Below are 21528 nucleotides of genomic sequence, written 5' to 3' on the forward strand. Positions count from 1 at the left end.
ACAGACCGAAACAGATTTCAGTACTACTGAATACTGCAGGCAGTGAGCATGGCTGGGAGCAGGGCAGCCCTTCAGAGGAAGCTTCAGCTGTCACTAAGCTTGAACTGTTTATAAAACCACATCTGTGAGCATGGAGTTTGACAAATTGAATTTATTGAAACACGGCTGCACTAAGCTGCAAAGTCCATTGATCCAGCATCGATGCCTGTAGCTACGTACACAGTTATCCCCCAGCCCTCTCTGCAACTTCACAACCACGTTAGGCAGCCAACATCAGGCTCTGTGGTGTTCTGAACTCCTGCAGTTTGTAGCCCCCACCCCAACAGGACGCACCTTCCTTCACTAACTGCTTGTGGCTGGGAAACAGTCGTCACTTCTACATCCCACAAGGCCCCACAGCTTCCTCGCTCCTCCAGCCAGTCCCAGTAACTCCCAGCAGACACGGAGTAGCACAATTATTGACTACAAAGCAGCATCTCAACTTCTGTGGTACAGATAAGAGGCAGAAGTTCAAGAAGAAATGAGTTCCAGTTTTTAAAAGGAAGATTTATTTAACAAGTTTCACTTAGCGCAATACACCTAAAAAGGAAATCACAATACAATGAAAGATTAAATCAAGGCCTCAGAATTGTATACGAACACCAAGACCGAAATCCTAAAGTAGCCGTATTGCGTCTCAACACGTTTCCCCCATTAACTTAAAAAAAAAAGCTTTAACGTGCCTTACAGGGTATTAAAAGAAATAAACTAGAACTAACATGCCAAATGTTCACTTGGAATTTCAGACACAGCTCCTATATTGTTTCTTTACAAAAAAGCATGTTTTTTTCAACATGTATTCAAAACAGTGTCAGATGTAATATGGTATAAGAGCAACATTTAACATAATCCAAACAGCTTTAACCTAAATACGCTTACTGCTTAAATACACTCCTACAACAAAACTAACTTGAGAAACGCTCTGAGTTGTTTAACAGTTATCATCTCTGCTCAGCTGGGTTATTACATCCTAGATGAAAGTTCATTCTGTATGTTCAAAAATACTGAACCCGAAAGGTTTAAAATAACAATCCTGATTTCACTTACAGTAAAGCATAAATCACAAGCTCGTATTGCAAAACTGTTAAACTTAGTTTTTTGTTTTTTTGTTTTTTAAAAAAAGATGTGACCAAAAGTCAGCCGTTGGTTACATTCCCCAGCCACCACTCATGTTGGACATGTTGGACATCCCGCCCATGCCGTTCACTCCCATGGACGCGCGGTTCCCACTGCTGTAGTAGCTGCTGTTCATGGCGCCCTGACTGCTCGGGTCTGGGTGGAAACCAAACAGCACGTCACTAAACAGCACATCACCAAACCACACAGCACCACGGCACCACACCACACAGCAGCCGCGGCCATTGGCTCTCAAGCTCCACACTGCACACAGCAACTCCTCCGCTCCATGCTGAGAGCCACAGCTTAAAGCTCCCTATCCAAAACTGGACCGCTTTGCTGTGAGCCAACACCTCCCCCCCCTCCCCCTTCCAAGAGCCTCAGCATTTTCTATTACTCTTCTGTGCAGAGTACCCCATTCCTTCCCCACCAATTCACTCTGCTGCATGTACACCAGGGCGTCTCCAGTACCACAGTGCCTGTTAGGAAGTCTGGAGACTGGCATTCCTGATCCACTTCAGAATAACGATTTAGCAAGCTTCTCCCACAAAGGCAGCAAACAGAGCCTTACCGTATCCACTCATGCTGCTCTGGCCACCATAGCCGCCTCCGTAGCCCCCGCTCAGCTGCTGGTTAGCTGGGCCACCGTAGCTGGATTGGCTTCCTTTCAAGAGAAGGATACAAACGTTACAAACCAGCCCATCACCAACAGTCCCACATGCTCTGGAAGCAGCTCACTCTTTAGCCTAGGTAACCTCCTCCTAAATAGATAACGTAACCAGTTCCAAACAAATAGCTGAGTTTGAAAAAAATATTCCTATAACCAAGCAGCAACAGAAGCTTTAAGAAGTATGGCAAGCACTCGTTTCCAAGCACAAGAGGGTTTACTCTTGCAGCTTCTGCTGCCTAACTTCCATAATCCCGCTCCACACTGTGGGACAGATCTGTTATCTGGAGCACATCACAGCCTGCTGTAACACCTGCCCTGTGCAGGACACTAACTCAGCACCTGGAGTTGCTTTTGTCTACAGTCCTGACAGGAGCTCCTTAAGCTTTCTAACCACTGTTCTTCACCTACTTCTTGTCTACATGTACTCTTACAGAACCTTTCCATAGATAAAACATCAGCATTACTTTCTAGACATTCTGTGATTAAAATACTACTATATCCATAGATACCCAGCTCCCCCCCTCAAAGAAATCCCAAAACACCACCCCCCATTTTAAGGTGCTCCACTTTAAGGTTTCTAAGAAACCAGAAAATGGGAATACTCCGAAGGCTTGCATACCTGCCAATGTGCTTGTGTTCCAATCCTGAACCACTCCTTCAGACTCCTTGACTGTGTGATTAAGATAAAATGCTGTATTTCAGAATAAGCAGAAGCTGAGCAAGATTAGCCAGCTTTATTAGTATCATTAAACATTAAGTTTCATGTAACGAGGACAGTCAGACTGTTCACACATACCCATTGCTCCCATCATCTGGCTGCCATAGGCACCACCAGTTCCTCCTGCTGTTGAGTTCAAGAAGAGCTCTACATATCTGTGTTCTGAAAGAAAAGAGAGTGCTTGACACCAAATTCACAGTCCCACCGCAAGAAAGGCTGCAGAATGCTTGGCATCCCACTTCCAGGAGGTACGGCACAGAGCTGCGTATTACAGCAGTCACACTTACGCATGTTTGCTTTGTCTTTGGACATGGCGGCCACCGCATCCTCGTGAGTAGCAAATTCAACATCTGCCTCTCCAGTCACTCTGCCATCTGGTCCGATTTCAATGTGTACTCGTACAGGGTTCAGAGGTGAGAAGAACTACATACAAAACACAAAGAGATTAAAATGCACCAATATAGCAGTTTGGTTTCACAGCAAGTCGTTCTCTGTGCAGGAACACTTGCTGAGCAGCAGCACGGTTACCACCCGCACCAACAAGTGCAGCACCCCAGGGCTTCAGAGAGCAGCAGGTGTGAACTCACGTTGTAGATGTCGTTCTCCGTCGCTCTGTAGGGCAGACCTCTCATGTGGACACAGTGGCCAGTCGTGCTCTGGAAGGTGGACGTCCCGTCGCCGTATCTGTGGTCCGACATTCCTGCAGAGAAGAGAGTCCATTCTAGGTCTTTCAGATGTATTTAAGTTTCTGTTCTATATGTATTGAAGGTTAGTTACAATTCCTATTAGAGATAGCTTACCTCTCCCAAATCTATCAGAACCAAAACCATAGCCATCGTTATACCCATTGTAGTCATCATAACCTCCATAACCTGCAAGTAGATAGGACAACATGATCATTTCAACTGCAGGAATGTCCAATGCACACAAACACGCCGCACACAACGCGACCAGAAGTTCTGTTTCTTCCCGAAGAAATAAAGCCAGACCCGCATACAAACCAGACCTCAGCTCCAGGCGTTGCTGCCTCCCGACCTGCAGCTCGCCCTGGGCCTCACAAACTCACCTCCTCCGTAAGCACCGCGCCTCATCCTCTCCAAGCCACTTCCTCTACCAAGACTGTTATATCCGCGGGTGAGACCAGGCCTGTCGTAGGGACCTGGCCTCTGCATCGCCATCAGCTTGCGTGGAGGGTCGTAGTGAGTGCGCACCTCTGCCCGGCTGCTCTTGAAGATCTCAATGTACCTAAAAATTGTTGCCACAGGCAGTAGTCAGTCTCTCATTCCTTCCACAGAAGACCTTACAATTTCACAATAAAGCAAGACATTCAGTCAGAGCCTTGAAACTGGCAGCGTATTTTAAGCCAGGTTTCTTTACATTATACAGGCAATGACATACTACGAACAATAAAAAACCCTACGTTACTTTTAAATCAGTATCTTTTCAAGAAATTACAATTACTGAAGGGTTCATGTGCTCCTCATACCTCACAGTATCCCACCCTTAAGGGCGGGGGAGCGAGACTGAATCCCCACCCCCTCCCCCAAATTTAAAGTGTTAGTCAAGAAAACACAGGAGGGACGGACGTCCACTCAACTCAGCACTGTTTTGCTCATGTGGCAATACAAGTAGAGGGTTAAAAACCTGATCTCCACCACGATTTTAACCCATCAGGATGCTACAAAAAGCTCTGCATGTGCTAATGAACCCAGCCTATGCTTCAGTGATTCAGCGTAGGCAAGAAGTGCATGCTTCAATGAAAAATAGTCACAAGTAAAATAGAATAAAAACCCTTTGTGACAATTTCTTGAAAGCTATGCTTATCACATGGAAGATTAATACAGTAAGAAAATTCGTTACATTTCAATTTATAAAACAAGTTTAGAAATTATCACATTTTCTTATGGTAATAAGAGTACTGTGCGTGACTTTAGAGCTAGAGATATAATTGGTGCTATTGGAGAAGTTAAAGCCATAGTCTCTCAACTTTGCCACTCTCAAGCTACTGGTTTTGCACTCCTCAGAACCACCACGTTTTCAAAGCACGCAAGCTGAGCCCAATTTCAATTTTCAGTCAGTGCAGACAGCCTGTGCCACACTGCACGTCAGTCAGTGCCTTTAACTGATGACCAAGTTAGAGACCAAAATAATGTGTTTGTTTGGACACGAACATTTTCAGAAGAGAGAATATGGATTTAATTGGTTACCATAAGAAAAGCGACATATCCAACCAACCATCCATCCCCACCTGTGCCCTATTCTTTCCTTGTGTTTCTTTAGAGCCTTTTCAGCTATTTCCTGTGAAGCAAACTGCACGAAGGCCTCCCCCGTACTCCTCCCCTGGAAGTCCACCGGCAATGTTATCCCATTTGGCACGATTTCCAACCCTTCAACCCAAGGACAAATAACCCCAGTAGGGGGCAATATTAACATCACAAGCCCAGTCATGAGTTTTCTTATAGCTTTAAATACACCAGAAGTTCAGCATTTGTAAACGAATGGTATGTTGATTCTAGAACACTAGAGGAAAAAGCACGTAAACAGAAGAAATGTATCACCACATACCATTCTGTGTTCTTAATCCACCCTGCAGAGCACAGACAAGTTCTGAGCGTCAAAAATAACTCCTCAGAAAAGGCATCTGAGGCAGGGTGCATTAAGAAGGTTACACTGTACAAATCTTTTCAACTCTGTGAAAGTATTTGATTTTAAGATGAACTTTTCAACGTAACAGATTCAAACACATCAAGGTAAACAACTTCACAGAACTATTTAAGTCAGTCAAGTAAAATAATCACACAAATGTTAAGTTTCAGTGCTCAATTAAGAGAAATCATGAATTTCAAAAGTATTAGCTAACGAACACAAGAGGCACACTTCAGATACTAAGCACATTTAACAGTCTTTGAAGATTAAATAATTTAACCACAGCAAAGTTAAAATGTACACTTTGGAACTGCTAATTCAGAATACAGTAAAGCTTTCAGAACTCATAGCAGTATTTTGAATACTTTAAAAGAAAGACAACAGGTTGAGTCATCTAAAGGCTGCTAATAACACAGTCTAGCCACGCGTAGCATTTACAGTTAGACAGTAGGTAGTTACTACTGCAAAAACTGACACTTTTGATCATAAACAGGAGAACAGATTTCATTCTTAGTATTTACAACAGCATCCCATCGCTAAGAAAATAAGAATATACACAACAGCTGCAAGAAAGTGAAAATTAGAGTCAGCAAGGCATTCTCTCTCCATCAGAAACGACTAAGCTATTCAACACCAAGGGAAGCGGGACGGGCACGGGAAAAGCTCTACTTCAGCACAGTTCAGCTGGATGGCTTTGCTGTTGTTTGTTTTTACCTGGGGTATTTTTCAGTAGGAAATCCATATTTTTTTTCTAAGAAATCAGTGGCAAAATGCACTGCCCTCCTCTACCTTCACAGAGGAAGCCAGAACCAGCACATGAACTAGCTAAGGCGGAGAGGAAATCTCTTTCCACTTGAATCGTTCATCTGTGCTTCAGAAAAACATTTCCTACTATCCCTCCTTGGAACACCACACCTATGGATCAGGACAGCTTCTGCAAGATACCTGAGTTATTTAGCAAATAAATACTTAAGAAATTATCTCATGAATCCAGATTATTAATTGGCAACTGCTTATTTGCTCTTAATGCAGATCAGCATGCTGCTGGAGGTATTACTGGGCAGCCAGGAGTGCATTTTTGTTTTGGGGGGTGTTTCTTTTTTTGGTTGCTGGTTTTGTTAGTCGTTTGTTGTTGTTTCTCCTTTTAGCATTAACCATTACTGCTACAGCTAGTACTTTTACCCCACATACCTGAAAAAAACTGTACAATTTCTTCTTTACTACAGCCAAATGGGAGTCCTCTAAGACGTACAAAACCATCATTAGCCGTATCAGGGCTGTTGGGACCAGTATGCTTCAGAACCCAATCCATTTCAACGTTGTTTGACTTGAAAACTGTAAAAGGCACTTAGAATTAATGCATTGAGGAACGCTCAGCTCTTTTTAAAGCCATTTGCCTCGAAACTAGTCAACTTATGATACAACAGAAGTCCATTTGTCCTTCCACATGCACTTTAGAGACGGAACAGATTACCAAAACCCACCAAAAACAAATACATCTAGTCAGTTACTAGACCAAATCAAACCTTCAACATATCTGTGTCCCATTGTTTCTCGGTCTTTTTTCAGTGCCAATTTCACATCCTCTTCTGATTCAAGTTCAGCAAATGCTTCTCCACTTGGTCTGCCCTCCCTTGTGTAGATGAAACGAATACCCAAAGCTCCATTCAGAATTTTGCAGTCTGAAAAACAGAAACAAGAAGCCCCATTAATTTAGTTGTTAGAAGAATGCGGTAGCTTTATAAGCTTCAGACATTCCAAAAGGAAGCAAATAACTGAAATTGTGTAAGGTAACAGTGTTCCTGTTGAAATAGGGCATTTTTTTTTCTTTAATTGAGGGCCTAGCTAAAATCAACTTATTCTTCTGCTCAAGACTAAAGATTAACTTTACCTTTTTTTTAGAAAGATGTTGTGCTGCCTCAAGTCAAGTTAAATATGCCTTTGATCACAGCTGACAGACTTTCTAGTCAGCACAGATTGAGATAAGTAGTAACAATCAAATGGAGCATAATGAACAAAGTCAGGATCAGATCTAATGCATCAAATTCCTGAAATAGTCAGCTAGTTACAACAGTATCAAAAACTACTTTAATTAAGCTTGCAGTAAGGAATTTTCATTCAAATAGAAGATTCTCTACCCTGGCGGCTCAAAAAGAGCTATAAGTATTCCAGCAGCTCCCTTAGCTACATTTGATCAGTTCCTGCTTGAGAAGCATGGCTTTCTACACTGCATCCTGGCTGGGGCTCTTGCTTCACGAACATTGCTGGCTACTGAAGTACCCTGAACTTCCTTCACCCACCAGCTGCAGCGCACCTAGAGAAACCCCAAAGAATGCCAGCCCCCTAAAGCCTGACTTGTTTCACTTACCAGAGAAAAACCTCTGCACCTCCTCCGTGGAGCAGGACCAGGGCAGCCCCCTCACTTTCACCACGTATCCCTCGCTGCTCTCCGTGTTCAGCATCACATTGGAGGTCAGGTTTGGCTCCGCCTCGGTCTCAGTGGTGGCTGCACAAGACCAAAGCAGTCTTTTTGAGCCGCTGCAAAGCATGGCCACCACCCGCACCCCTCAGAGCGCCCGGCGGACCCCCGGCCCAGCCCTCCCCCTCAAGCCTCCTCTACCTCGGACCGCTGCCCGCCTCACACACACAGAGCCGCTCCCGCCCACCTGCCCGCGCCCAGCCCCCATCCCCGCACGCACACATGGTGGGGCTCCGCGGTGGTTCTAGGGCTCCGAGCCTGATCCGCTGTCCGGAGAGCGCCTAGTCCCAGTCAGGCGGCAGCAAGCGGGCGAGCCTGTGGCGAGAGCGCGCTAGGAAATGGCGGCGGGTACTCCCGCTTCCGCTGGGCCGGGCCTTCCGCCGCACAAAGAACCCCGACCCCACGCACCGCCCGGGCGGGCCCGACGTCCGGCAGCCCCCACCGACGCTTGCCGCACTCCTTCCCGGCTCAGAGCCCGGAGCTCGGCGGGAGCCCGACGTGTGGCCACCGGAACGGGCCGCGCCGCTCGCCGCAACCTCGGCGTGGCTGGGACGGCGCGCACGCGCCCCGCGCCGCCAATCGGGGAGCCTCTCGGCCCCCCCCCCCCGCCTGCGCATGCTCTGTAGCGCCGCCACGCTCGGCCGCCCCGGGACACAAACCCCCTACGCAGACGTTCCCCGCGCCGCTCCCGCCAAGTTGCGCATGCGTCCTCGCTAATCTACGCTCCCCCTCCCGCCTTCCTTCTCCCCCTCCCCCACGGTTTGTGCGCATGCGTTGCCTGCCTGCTGCGCTGAACAAAGCCAAGGCGCTCGCTCCCGCGCAGAGCGCGGGCCGGGCCTGCGCGCACGCGCCTCTGAGCGCCACTCTCCACACTGCGCATGCCCCGCGGGCCGCGGGCCCCCCCCCCCCCCCGGCCTCCCGCCGGGCCGCACCGCCGCCACCCGACCCCCTCCGACACGGCGTGTGGAGAGCTCTGACCGAGCGGGGGTGTGCGGGAACCGGCACTTACCAGCTTCAAAGGCTGACGCTACACCACGTGAAACAATCTGCTCGCTTCGGTCACTGAAGCCTGGTGTGTTTGTAGGAGATGGGGAAAGAAGAGACACGGGTCACAATTATCATAACGTAAAGGAAAATATCCATCCCTCCCATCTCCTCCAAACACACTGGCCCTAGCTAGTTCCGCCCTGCACCTCTCTGTCGGAGACAACAGAGTTACCGGCGCCAACAGCAGCCCCTCACACGGCACGTGCCGCGTCCAACCGCGCGCCCACAGAACCCAATCCGGTAGCCGCGCGGGGAGCGGGGCACGTACACCGATACGGAGCCGCCAGCACGGGGAACTTGCAAAGGGTGATGCAAATTAGAGCGGGAAATAAATGGGAGGGGCGGGCAGCGCAGAGCCCGCCCAGCGCTCGGCGGGAGCCTTAAAGCGGGCCGCAGCCGCAGCGCCGCTCCCGCCATGTCCACTCCCGCCAAAAGGAGTCGCCGCGGCCCCGCCGCCGAGCTGGACTCCAGCTTCCAGAAGCGCTTCAGGAAGATCTCCATCGAGGGCAATATCGGTGAGCGGGGCGGGGGGGATGTTTGTGTGGGAGCGCCTTTTCCCCATCCCAGCGGGTGAAGGAACAGCGGCGAGGGGGAATGGGTTAATGGCAAAGAGCCGGACTGCGCTGGAGGAGCCGTGCTGTGAAGCACCGGCGGGTGAGCCCCGCTGCATCCGTGCGCCGCTCGGAAGCGGCACCACCACCAGAGGCGGAGGCACTGCGTTCCACCATCCGCAGCCGCCGGCCGTCCAGGACAGATGCATTCCGTCCCTGTTATGTACCTCAGCGGTGCCGCCGGGCGCTATAACAACACGGCTTCTCTCGGCGCGGCCGCATCCACCTGGAAGCAGCTGCGAGCCTCCACCCGTTACCGCGCTCGGGAGTTCCCGCCCGCAAGCGGCGCTGCACACCAGCGCTCAGCCGCCGCCAGCTGGCCATTTAATCGCGCATGCGCGCGGCTTTCTCCCCCCCCCCCCCCCCCCAGCACCGCGCAGGCGCAGCCGCCCCGCTCTGCCCCGCCAGCCCGCCAACAACGCGGCACTGCCTGCTCCTAAAATGGCGGCGCGGGCGGCCCCACGAGGGCCCCGTTACCTCCTTATCGCCCGGACCCAGCCCCGGCGCTGCAGATTAGCGCCTTTTTCTCAGAACGTACCCGAGCCTGCGCCTGGCCCTGCTCCGAGCAGCTGCCAAGATGCGATGGCAGGGCCGTGCACACGCAGCTCTGCATGCCCAGCACTGCACAAACGCAGCCTGCGGTCTCAAGAAAGCTCACAGCTGCCACTATCCTATCCGCCACAACAGCCCAGTTCACACACTCTGCATTTTACGAATCTTTTGCAGCAGCCGGAAAGTCTACACTTGTCAGGCTGCTGGAGAAACACAGCGATGAGTGGGAGGTGATCCCCGAGCCCATCGCCAAGTGGTGCAACATCCAGACCAGCGAGGATGAGTGCGAGGTGGGTGTGCTGTGCCGGGGGGCCCAAGGAAAGGTGGGCATGGGAGGAAAACTGAAGTCATTCACCAAGGAAAACGTGCCAAAATTCACCTGTACTTAGTTTCTAGAGATGCTGTTTCCTCCCAAGACCATTCAGTCATTCCCACTGTGCTTTTCTTAAGAGACATTAAGGAAGGAATAAAAGCCTATGAAGCCCTATGAAAGTCTTCTCTCTTCTCCCCTAGGAACTTTCAACTTCTCAGAAAAGTGGAGGAAACCTACTTCAAATGCTGTACGATAAACCTACAAGATGGGCTTATACTTTTCAGACTTATGCCTGCTTGAGCCGAGTAAGGGCACAACTGAAACCCATTTCAGCCAAGCTGCATGAAGCAGAACATCCAGTGCAATTTTTTGAGAGATCTGTGTACAGTGACAGGTAATGATCCAATGCAACAAGAGCTCAGAGTAACAGCTTCAACACTTTAACTATTATCTGTAAGAAGCAGTTTTAACCAACAGGCACGAGCTCAATGATGTAGGGAGCATTGCAGATGTAGGTCTATGTCACTGATGTTCTCAGTACTGATTCTGATGGGAAGTACTTACAAAGTTCACTTATGTTATTCCTACCATGACACTAGTGTCTTTCATTGCAGGTATGTGTTTGCTTCTAACCTGTTTGAATCTGGAAACATCAATGAAACAGAGTGGGCTATCTATCAGGACTGGCACACATGGCTTTTAAATCAGTTTCAATCTGAAATAGAACTGGATGGGATGATCTACCTAAGGACCACACCTCAGGTATGCTGAAGTATATATGTATGACATACTGCAGTGACTTCACACACTAACACACTGAACCAGCATTTTCTTCTCCAAAAGTAACAGGAAGCCTTCAGTAAACTCAGATTTGCTTTAGAGACCAAATTAAACATATCCTTTCTGAAGCCTACAAACGCTGTTTTTGCTATTATCTCCTAGTCACTAAGCAGCCAAAGCTCATTTTAAAGCTGTACTTCAACAACAGCGTATGGGAAGGAAAGAATCTTTCAGTAAGAACTGTTGACTTTTGACTCACCCAAGCATTCAAATTAATGCTCACTGATGTCCAATGCTTTTGAAACCTTCGTAATTTTTCATGTTACACATTAATGGTTCTGATTTAATGACTACTTTAATACATTAACATTCAGGCTTGCAATTTTTCAGAAATGCATGGAAAGGCTACAGAAGAGGGGAAGAAAAGAGGAGGAAGGAATTGACCTCGAGTACTTGGAAAACCTCCACTATAAACATGAGACGTGGCTGTATGAAAGAAGTATGAGGTAGGAGCCTGTTTCCCCTGGACCACTACTGTGGGCAAAATTGCTTAAATAACCTGTTGCCATGAGGAACCAGACAACTACCAGCTAATTCTCATTTCAACTTATAAGCAAGTTTTTACTATCAATCAGAAAGTAGAAAAAAGCCTGAGATCCATCTCTAGTTTCACTCGGGCATGGTTGGAATGACTTAAGCATTAGCTTCAACTGAAAAGCTATTCTAGTTGTGATTTTTCTCCAGCAATTCCTTAAGCTTAGAACTGGAAGTACATAGAAATAGGGCGGTTGAAATTGGACTCAGTGGCTAATTCCTTACTAAGCAACTTCCAATGTAAGCGAAGGTAAAGTCCTGATTACCTTTAAACTTGGGTGACTGTGTCTCAGCAAGGTTTAAATACTAACCCTAGCTTCAAAACAAGCAATTATCAGAAAGGCTTCTGGCAGTCCCTTGTATGAAGGAAACATGCCAGTGACTAAGCTATCTCTGCACGTCTTTTTTCCCCCCCCAGACTCTTACTGAGTCATACTTATCAGCTTTCCCCACATAGGAATTAGCTGGACATAAATGCTAACTTCAGGTTTTCCCTATAAGAACCTGAAGTAGTGTACTGAATGCAAAACAAGAGGTTAAACATTTATTACTGACTGCAGCAGTAATAAATGACATCAGCATATTAAGTCCATTGCAACAACAGGAGGAAAAAAAAAAAAATCATAGAAGAGTTCAGGATATTCCTGGTAGGCAAGCGTGACTTTTCAGCTGAAATAAACAAAACTACTTCCAGATGGTGTACTAACAGATGCAAAACAATTCCAAGAAAAGTACGTTAAGCTGAACAGGCACATCTGCTTTTACTAAGTCTAGAATTCATGTAGGATGACCCAAGAGTTCAGGAGACAAGAATGTATTGCAGTGTTGTGGAATTATAACATTTACATTGTGTACTCATTCCAAACCCATGAGCAAACATTTCCTGTATTTTTAATACAAGTTAGAATGCTGTTCAGCCCCCTTTAAACACAGGTCTTAGAACCTGTTAGAGGTCATTCCCAAAAGGAAGCTTTAAAACTTCATCTTGGTAAATGGATTAGCAGCTAACTACAAAGGTGGTGGGGGCCACACAGGGCAAGAGGTACTTCAGAGGAAAACATTCACTCCCTCTTATAAAAATTGGATTCCTGATAGTTGGCTCCACAGCAAAAAGAATGAGGTAGAGAAGCATAAAGAACGTTTTTCCTCTTCCTACCAAGAGCCAGTCCTATGAAATGTACGTTACAGTGATGCAGTGCAGATGAGTGATTAAGGACAGGGCTTTATACCAAAGTCATCAACATCCCAGGTGTACGTCGTAATCTGAGATGCCTTGGAAAGCAATTAGAACACCGTGTGAGTAAAGCTTTATATAAAGTAATTTGTAAAGCTATGTTCATCTTTTAACAGAGTTGATTTTGAGAACCTTAAGGAGATTCCTATTCTTGTTTTGGATGTCAATGAAGATTTTAAAAATGATAAAATTAAACAGGAGTACCTGATTGATGAGGTAAATATTATATGTTTTCTCCTGCAGTAACAATTGGAAGTTATTGAATTTTATGATTTTTAATGTATTACCTTAAAAACTCAAAATACAGAATTATGTAGTAGTAATCTGGGGCTTCTACAATTGGCCCTCTTCATCACACAGATGAGGAAGATGCATTTAATTTTCCTCTACAAAACCATTTAATCCCTTACTTGAAGCAGTTCAAGGGAGAAATGACTATTTTTTAAAGGGGGGCAGTTGTGGAGGCCAGTCAGACTGACCGCTCCCTGCCAAGTCTGCACTGCCACACCATTCATTAAACAGTTGACACAGCGGTAGCATGCAATTCATGCCATCCATGATGCCTTTAGAAAACTCCTAGTCAGATCAGAGCTACTTGTGCTCCTTCAAATATCAAGGGTGTCCACGGACAGCACAACATATCTGAGAAACAAAGATGTGTGCAGGTCTGTGTGCACGATGTGACACTTCAAGTAGGAACACAGAAATCCAACAGCCATCAGAAGAAACACTGAGTTCACCAGACAAAATGGTGTTTGCTAGTTCTGAGGAAAGACAAGATCAGGGAATAAATGCCCTAAAGCACTCTGCTGTAGCTAACTACTGTGCACCCAGTCCACAGCAAAAGAAATCCTAGGAACTACTTTTCTGTCTTGTTCTGGTCACCAATGCTAAAGATGAATGTTTGAATCTAAATCTATGCTTGGGTGCATAATGTTCAGTCAACGTAACATGGTGGTGTTTGCTATGAATTTGCATCTTCCACTATGGAAAATACAGCAGAGCTTGGCTCGATTTTCAGACAATCCCCTTTTTCCTGAGGAAGAGCTACTTAGTGAAGGCATATCCATTTTTCTTTAATGGAACAATATACTGTAAAGCTACCTTCCCTATCTTTCTAATGAATTATTTAAGTTACTCAAGTCTACCTAGTACTAATTATAGTAAAAGGCATTTCAGATCACGAATTATATGTAGATGAGTTGTATGTAGAGGCAAAACAGCACTGGAGACCAGCATACAGAAGGAGTACAGTAACACCTCCTTTGTTCCTTCAGAAAAGGGAGAAACTTCTGGTGTTCTGCCATTTCTTTTTAAAACATGTTAAACATACGCTTTTGTTTCCACAGATCAAATCTTTCCTGACTTCTTAAGAAGAATTAAGACGTACATGAAATGCTTGGAACTCAAGAGTTAAACCAAACAGTCACGTGGTCTTCAACATTCTAGCTAAACTAGATGTACTGTCAGTATAACTTATAAACCTCAGAAAAGTAGTTTTGTTTGTTTGAACTGTGTTTTTTTTTAGACAGACTTTACTGTGTATTTTAAAGAAAAATACAGAGTGCCTTGATAATGTATTTCATTTTGTGTATATTCTCTACTCTTTAATAAACATTTTTAAAATAACACAGGCTGGTATCTGGCTCCAAGCACAGAGGAGTTAAGTGGTTATCAGCAACTGACAACCGGTAAATATAGATACCAGGCGCCGGGGAGGGTTGTTTTGCAATAATTGGCATAGTTCACCATTTTAAGATCAGACTGTTATGGCGTCCTGAGCCTTTCCTTTCAACTTCTGCTTCATTAAATGGCTGTTTTCAAGGGATTTACACTACTTAAGGTCAGGCATTACTGCAGCCAGAAGGATTACACCTGGAACAAACTCTCATTTAAGGGTGCCTCGTTTACGATCTCCCCCATCACCGGAATTCCCCTTCCCCCACTCCTCCCCCCCTTACCACAAGGCCAGCAGGGAGCGGGGGGGAGCCGTCGGCAGGACAACAAACGCGCAGCAACCCGCCCGCCCGCGGCACCGCTCTCTCCCCCCGGCGCCCCGGCCCCCCCCCCCCCCCCCAAACCTTCCTCCCCGTTCCAAAGCCGCCCAGCCGGACGCCTCAACCCGTAACCTCCACCCGGAGCTCAACGACCGCCACGACGCACGCGGCGCGGGGGGGAGAAGGGAGGAGGAAGCGGGAAGGGGGGAGCGGCATACGCGGCCGCACCGGGCCCTCAGCGCCATACGCGCCCCGCCGCCCGCAGGCGCCAACACGAGGGGGGGGGCCGCACGGCGCCGGGGCCTCGGGTCGCCCCTCCCCCACCCGTCGCCCCACCCCCACCGGTTTCTCCTCACGCGACGCCGCTCTAGGCCGCTACCCGCCGCCACGCGGCCTTACCCAAGCCGGGGATCTCGCCCTCGGTCTCCTCGGTGTGACAGGGGTCCATCTCGGCCGCGCCTTTCTGGACAGGGCCCAGAAGAAGATAAAAGCTTGACGGGGCGCTCGAGCGCTGCACAGACGGAGACAAAAGCTCAGCGAACGCCAAAAAGAGGCTTCGGCGAAGGCGGATCGCAACCTTCCGACCTCTTGTTCCCTATTCCCGCGGGGATGAAGCCCGATGGAACCGCCGGCCCTCCAAGGCCCGACCCGCCTGCTCGCTCCTGCGCAGCGCCGTTCCGCTCCTATAAATAGCCGCCGGCCGCGCTGCGCTGCGCGCTGACGTCACGCGCCGCCCGCCCCCACCCCTTCGCCGGCCGCCGGCCAATGGCAGAGCGACAAGTTAAAACCGACCAATCACGTCCCGCTCGCTGCAGGGGGGGGAGAAGATGGAGGAAAGGGGAAGAGAGGTGCGGGGATGATCTCTTAATGGCTCCCCTGGCGGTCGGGGGGCTGTGGCCGCTCGCGCGCTCCGGCCCCACGCTTCGCCTTACGGATCTGGGCAGTCGGGGGGCGCTCAGCCCCGCGCACCCGTTTCGCCGCCGCCGTCCGCCCGCAGACCTAAGATGGCGGCCGCTTTGTCCCCGCCGCCCGCCTCGCACCAACCAACCCCGCCCCGCGCCCTCACTCACGGCGCTGCGCGGCGCCGGGCGGGGAGCGGTGGCTCGGCGCACTGCGGTCGTCAGCGGTCCTGGCCCCGCCTCCCGCGCGACGGAGCTGGACGGGCAGAGCTGCCCCTCTCCTCCTCAGCGCCACTCCTGGCTGCAGCGGGGCGGCGCTCAGGGGACTGCAGGCGTTGTGAGGCGGGGACAGCCCTGAGGGGAGGGCAGGGCGAGGCGGAAAGGGCCGTGAGGAGCCCTCGTCGGGCCGGCCCTACTCCGTCGCGGACCTTTTTCTCCACGGCCCCTCGGCGGCACTCCTAGCCCGACCTGCTCCTTCTGTAGAGCGTTGATGCAAAGAGCTCTTAGCGAAAGTACTGTTAGAAAGAATGCGTCGCTTTGAATAGCTGCGAAGGAGCCAGAGGGATGGGACTGATACGGGCTGACCTTAGGACTGCGCAGCTGTGGCATCTCCTCGCAGCTTTCCTGACTGAGCGGCCAACGTGCAGTGAGCCCCTGCGCTGATCCCTACCGAAACGTTTTCATTTCTGACAGCCGTTTTTGTCCTCCTTTAATTAGTGTTAATAAACTTAGGCTGAGGCTCATTTACTAAGTGTCATTTTATTGCTCTGGCCTTTTTAGTCTCTGTTACAGCATCTGATTACTGGGGCTGGCTCTCTGCTGTACTCAATGCGATCCACAGCAGTGCGCAGCTTTGCAGTGGGCTGCACTGTCTGGTTTCTTGCACTCGGGTTTTCAGTGATAAATAAGGTCAGGTCTATTGAATGCTGTCTCGATCATATGCCTATTGAAGCCTGCTTTCTGACTTTCCTCTTTAGAGGACACTTCGGAAATGGCAGTCTTCCTGTGTTTACACTGGGAAGCAGTTCTGCTACACGCATACTCTCCTAGTGTTACAATAAAGGTCATGCGACTTCTTTGTAAATATGTAACTGCAAGAGCAGGCAAAACGCCTGCCTGGGCTGACACAGCCAACAAGGTGTTGTATGCAGCCACTACCAGGAGGAAGAATGTGGCAGTGAACAGCAGAAAGGCAGACATGCAGAGAAGCAAGCAAAGATCGAAATAGTTATCAGAAGAGTTATAATTAACCAACATATACGTAGTGTTTGAAAACTGAAAAGAATCGCCAACTGAAGGCAGCAGCCCTTTTCTTGTGTTGCCATATCTGAGATGTGCCTTTGCAAGTAAGGGGAGCCTCACAATATATGAGCACTTGCAAAGCATGAGAGAGGGGACAAAAATCTTGCTAGAAATTTTTGATGTAGGATTTTATTAGGTTTCTTGAAGCGATGAATGTGCAGACCTCTGGGTCTTGCTTCCACTATCTCTTGGAGGACTGCTTACCTGTTGTTGATTGTGTTTTTGTTGCTGTGTTGGTTTGTTTGTTCATTTGTTTTTTGCAGTCTGACACCTACACCTGCAACAGGCATGGTTGAGCTGTTGCATGTCAGTATGTCTTTCAGCAACTCAAGTTGCAGCTTCAGGTAATTGTTTTCCTCTAAAAGAGCTTTGTTCAGCTTCAGAATTTCACTGGCCTGTTCCTGCAAAAAGCATACCTGCAGGCTGGTGGAAACAGGAGCTGTTCTCGTTTTTCCACTTTCATTAACAGAAGGAAAATAAAGCTGTGTTCAAGTCTGCACAGGGAGATCAGCATGCTGAGTTTTGTAGTCCATCTGGTAGAAAATGGGCAAAAAAGGGGGGGCCTCTTGGGTAGAAACCGACTGGAGAAATTAATTGTTCAATATTAACACGGCCCTATGTGACATCCTCACTGAAGTTCATGGTGAATGGGGATGGACTGCTCTGATTCAGCCTGCAGAGAGATGCACAAGGCTGGGCAGAAATGTTAAGTATTAAGTTAGACCAAAGGACTAAAGTAAAGCTCTTCTTTGAAGCTTGCTACCTGCTCGGGACATTTCTGCTTGGAACTAGCCATACACTGTTGTTTGTTAGGTTTCTTAAGTTTCTTTCCTGAACAGCAAAACAGTAGAGGAACTCTACAGCTCTGCTTCAAGTGTTTTATAGGCATCTAAGCAAACGAAGATATATTGCATGTCTGGAAGTGGTGCAGATGCTGATCCCCAACCGAACTTTGGAGATACTACTGCAGTGCAAAAAGTAATCACCAATAATTCTGTTACTATTGACTGCCATATCACAGAAGAAAAAAAATACAAAAACAAAAACCAGCAATCAGAGTCTAAATACCTGCTCTGAAAGGATGACAGCACTTCATCCTGGTCCGAATGCTGTGTGGTCTGTACATTTCCCTCTTTCCTAGCTAGAAGTTTTCCATTTGTTCTACTGTAAGATTAATCCTTCAAGTCTCAGCCACAGCTCAGTCGTCTAGGCGTGTTGCGTGTTCCTTGTGTTTGCATATAAGCATGTATAATTCAGGATCTAACAGTTAATCTGCAAACCTGATTATCTCTCACCAAATGCTGCTAGCAGCTGACTTGCTGTATCATTTGAGGTCTGAAAATGGGAAATATATAGAAGTCCCATACTAGTAACAGTTAGTTTCTCCATGTGAGACTCAGAAGCCCCAGAGTTCGTTATAACCTTTCTTTCGTCCCTACCCATAGCACTAGACAGCCTCTAGCTGTGATAAATACAAGCTAAACAATACTATTAAATATGCATGCTATGTGTTCTACCATATTAGATAACATGGCCACATTCATGATCCTCTCTTTTTTTCAATTTATTGCTTTGCTAATCCACCCTCCAACTCCCTTTTGTTTTGGGCAAATCCAGAAGCTTTTTGGTTACACTTCACCTTTCCTTTCTTCCTTTTCACCCCTTCTGTCCTTATTCATTGCACTGAATGCAGTGCTCTGCAGCGGAGGCTGGGCAAGAGCTCATGTTTCTGTTTTCCTTATCAAGTTTACTGAAGAGTCAAGTCTGTCTGAAAACCAATTTGAGAATCTGCTACACTTTGCTGAAGACAGAGGCAGATACCAAGTCTTTCTCTGAAGCTGCTGTCCTGTTTGAATCTATCACCCTTGCCTTTATACCACCAGGTTATTCACAGCTTATGCTCAGACCATCCTTCATCTCTGGCAACGTTTTGCCTGTGTGATCGCATCCTCCTACAGCAAGAGCCCTCTCCCAGCACACCTCAGCTGTCTGCATGCTTTGCCTGACTGAACGTGGTGGGCATGAGTCAGCTGTGAACCAGGAGCCATCTGGCCATGCTGGGTGAGCTAAAAAGGCTGGTCTCTGGGAAGGCTGCTTTTGGGCTCAGGCAGAACATTTGCAGCTCTTTGGCACTTTGGCGTTGCACCTGCCAGGAAGGAGGTGGGCAAGCGTCCATGTGCATCCTCTGCAATTAGACTTGTCTTCACTTCTTTATTCCCTCCCAGAGGCAGAATGAGCTGTAAATCTGTAAATACTTTACAATGGGGGTGCCCCAGTCTGGTCCTGGGGGAGTGTGCTGCATTATCTATGTAGCTGGACAGATAACAATGCAGTTCTAGCTCACAGCCCAGCCCTTGCCAAACTCGTTATTCTTGGGAGCATCATGACAGACAAGGAGCAGCTTCCAGGGACACAGGCAGGGAGGGCTGCAGGCACTGAGGCAGGGGAGCCACGAGGAGCCCACTGCAGTCGATGAGCCATAGATCTGACCGTGACGTGGAGTCACGAGATGAAGCCTGTCTTAGCCCAGGAGCAGTGACCACCAGTGCTCACTGTTTCCATGTTTGCTGACCTGGTGACCCCCGCCTCCTGTCGCATGTGGTAACACTGCTCTGGCTGTGCAGGGTCACTCTGTTTTCTCCTGTTAAGTGACACAGTGCCCAAGTGATACAGCTGATGTACAGACCAGGAGTGCTCGGTGCATCTTCCTGAGTGCTGGCTCCGCTTTGCTCTTCCTACCTACTGTTGGTTTTAGAGCAACACTGCAGCATGTGTCCATGCTCTCCTTCAGAGGCTGCATTAGATCCTACCGACCTCATGTACACTACAGCTCTCACCTAACCAGGAAAAGATCAATTCTTTGTGCTGCCTGAGAAGAGTTATTTACTGGGATGTATAAAACTGGTGACGATTAGGCAAATTTTAACCTTTGCATGTGGATTTTCCAGGCCTACCTATCTTGACTGATAATACAAAATGATGGACAGCTTTGGTTTTGCTTGGGTTTTACCATGGTATCTAATCTAGGAATGTTCTTTCCCTGCAGGCAGTATTTGCCTGCCCTCCCCAGTCCGCAGGAACATCCACACCTCCCTGCCGCCCCTCTCTGCATCCGTGCACCAGCACTGCATCCACTGCATCCCCTCTCGCTCTGTCTCCACCAGCACCGTGCCAACCTCTTGGTTTCTGCCGGTGCAGTGCACTCCTCGATTTCCTCGGAGCAAAGCACTCCTTGCTCTGATGCAAACTGCTGCGGTCCCTGCAGCTCCTGCTCATAAAATGGGTCGTTATTCCTGTTGCACAACTTCCTTCCCTTTTCATTGCCCTCGAATGTCAACAAATAAAACCGAGATGAGCCGATAACAGCATCGGGGTGAAGGAAGGAGGGAAAGAGGAGGAAAAGGGAAGCTTCCCCGTGCCGCTGCCGAGCTTCCTCCATTGGCCGGTCTGCCGGGAGCCGGAGCTGTGGGAATAAAGACCCATTGAGGAGCTCGGCTGCAAATTAGCATCTGAATTCCGTCGCAGCTCGTTGTCAGATGGGCAGGAGTTGGGTGCTGGCCTTGGTCTCTCAGTACTGATATACAAAGGTGGCTTTAAGAGGTTCTCCTCCTCCTTTTTTTTTTTTTTTTTTTTTTTTTTTTTTCTGAAGGGAAAGAAAAGAGCTGTTTGAAATACGAAAGCTTCGTTTCCCTTTTTTCATTCTTCAGCTGTCTCCTTCCCCTCTACTTTTATCCTCTGCTTCATCCCCTTTCCCTCATCAGCCTGAGCTCTGTCTGGGTACTGTCACCCACTCTGACCTACTTCCCTCCCTCCCTTTGGCCCATGGATGTTGGTGCTATGGGAACCTTGGTGCCATGCCAGCCACAACACCAGGCCACCTGCTGCACCCTTTCCCCTTCCCATCTCAGCAGGGCTGCATGTGCAGCACCCCAAGGAGATACTCCCTCTGGTAACAAGTAGTTCTTCCTGCTGCCAGCTGCATGGCCTCCTCTGGCCCCAGGCACAGCATTTGGGTGCTGTGGCTGCATGTAGCCCTGTCACCAGACCTCTCTGTGCATGTATCCTGCACAGCTGTCACATGTTGGATAGGAAACAATGTGTGTGCACCCTTGATGTTTTCAAGACAACATGCTATGAACTTCTTCAATGGAGCATTGGAACTGGGCCTCAGTTTCTGCACGTGCACACGAATCCATGCGTGCACCCACATGGCCAATCCTGCTGGGGAGGCAGTGGCTTTGCTGGTGGGCAGAGCTCAGTGCCTCCACCTCCCCGCTGTGCACAGGGAAGTGCATAAGGGAGGCCTGGTTCTGAGCTTTTCTCAGTATAGAAGGATTCTCACTGCTTCTCCATGTTTCCTTAGTTCTTTGCTGAGCTCCCATTCATCCAGCTGCAAATTTCCCTCCAGGTACCCTGAGCTGAGCTGCCCTCCTGCTGGCAGCAGGAGAGGGAGCAAGAAGGTCCAGGAACCTGTAAGGCACTTGCAGGGGTTCTCAGCTCATTACTAAGACACGTCGGGGGGGTTTCTGTG

The 21528-nt window shown here is 48.5% G+C and overlaps 2 protein-coding genes across 18 annotated transcripts; one reads left to right on the forward strand and one right to left on the reverse strand.

The window, feature by feature from the left end:
- Positions 1 to 521: 521 nt before the first annotated feature.
- On the reverse strand, positions 522 to 15744 carry HNRNPH1 (heterogeneous nuclear ribonucleoprotein H1). 12 transcript variants are annotated; one of them, XM_042881726.1, is made up of 15 exons: positions 15729 to 15744; positions 15196 to 15307; positions 8678 to 8737; positions 7558 to 7695; positions 6716 to 6871; positions 6381 to 6524; positions 4792 to 4930; positions 3610 to 3788; positions 3344 to 3415; positions 3131 to 3270; positions 2831 to 2966; positions 2622 to 2705; positions 2445 to 2516; positions 1727 to 1819; positions 522 to 1311 (listed from the first exon to the last, which is right to left on the reverse strand). In XM_042881726.1, the coding sequence occupies exons 2-15, from the start codon at positions 15242 to 15244 to the stop codon at positions 1187 to 1189; spliced, it is 1587 nt and encodes a 528-aa protein (XP_042737660.1). In that variant the 5' UTR covers positions 15245 to 15307; positions 15729 to 15744; the 3' UTR covers positions 522 to 1186. The 12 variants fall into 12 exon arrangements, 11 of the variants coding, with proteins under 11 accessions (XP_042737660.1, XP_042737659.1, XP_042737664.1 ...); XM_042881725.1 differs by lacking the exon at positions 15729 to 15744 and adding an exon at positions 15382 to 15477; XM_042881730.1 differs by lacking the exon at positions 15729 to 15744 and having other exon boundaries at positions 3131 to 3243; positions 15196 to 15475.
- Positions 9119 to 14362, forward strand: LOC122185700 (deoxycytidine kinase 2). Of its 6 annotated transcripts, XM_042881740.1 has the most exons (7): positions 9119 to 9230; positions 10053 to 10168; positions 10392 to 10585; positions 10806 to 10953; positions 11362 to 11477; positions 12916 to 13015; positions 14149 to 14362. In XM_042881740.1, the coding sequence occupies exons 1-7, from the start codon at positions 9131 to 9133 to the stop codon at positions 14170 to 14172; spliced, it is 798 nt and encodes a 265-aa protein (XP_042737674.1). In that variant the 5' UTR covers positions 9119 to 9130; the 3' UTR covers positions 14173 to 14362. The 6 variants fall into 6 exon arrangements, 5 of the variants coding, with proteins under 5 accessions (XP_042737674.1, XP_042737673.1, XP_042737672.1 ...); XM_042881739.1 differs by lacking the exon at positions 14149 to 14362 and having other exon boundaries at positions 12916 to 13060; XM_042881738.1 differs by lacking the exon at positions 9119 to 9230 and having other exon boundaries at positions 9897 to 10168.
- Positions 15745 to 21528: the final 5784 nt, after the last annotated feature.

The sequence above is a fragment of the Lagopus leucura genome, unplaced genomic scaffold, assembly GCF_019238085.1.
Source record: "Lagopus leucura isolate 7727_CA_CO unplaced genomic scaffold, USGS_WTPT01 Super-Scaffold_100030, whole genome shotgun sequence".
Taxonomy (NCBI): Eukaryota; Metazoa; Chordata; class Aves; order Galliformes; family Phasianidae; genus Lagopus; species Lagopus leucura.

What these genes read in the sequence shown, in the direction of transcription:
- LOC122185700 (XM_042881737.1), top strand. Translation starts at nt 9,938, where the DNA reads ATGCCCAGCACTGCACAAACGCAGCCTGCGGTCTCAAGAAAGCTCACA. An exon ending in AGATCTGTGTACAGTGACAG is followed by an intron (nt 10,586 to 10,805) that starts GTAATGATCCAA and finishes CTTTCATTGCAG; the next exon opens with GTATGTGTTTGCTTCTAACC. An exon ending in CTGTATGAAAGAAGTATGAG is followed by an intron (nt 11,478 to 12,915) that starts GTAGGAGCCTGT and finishes ATCTTTTAACAG; the next exon opens with AGTTGATTTTGAGAACCTTA.
- HNRNPH1 (XM_042881726.1), bottom strand. Translation starts at nt 15,244, where the DNA reads ATGGACCCCTGTCACACCGAGGAGACCGAGGGCGAGATCCCCGGCTTG. An exon ending in CAAAGACAAAGCAAACATGC is followed by an intron (nt 2,706 to 2,830) that starts GTAAGTGTGACT and finishes CTTTTCTTTCAG; the next exon opens with AACACAGATATGTAGAGCTC. An exon ending in GAACACAAGCACATTGGCAG is followed by an intron (nt 1,820 to 2,444) that starts GTATGCAAGCCT and finishes TTCTCTTGAAAG; the next exon opens with GAAGCCAATCCAGCTACGGT.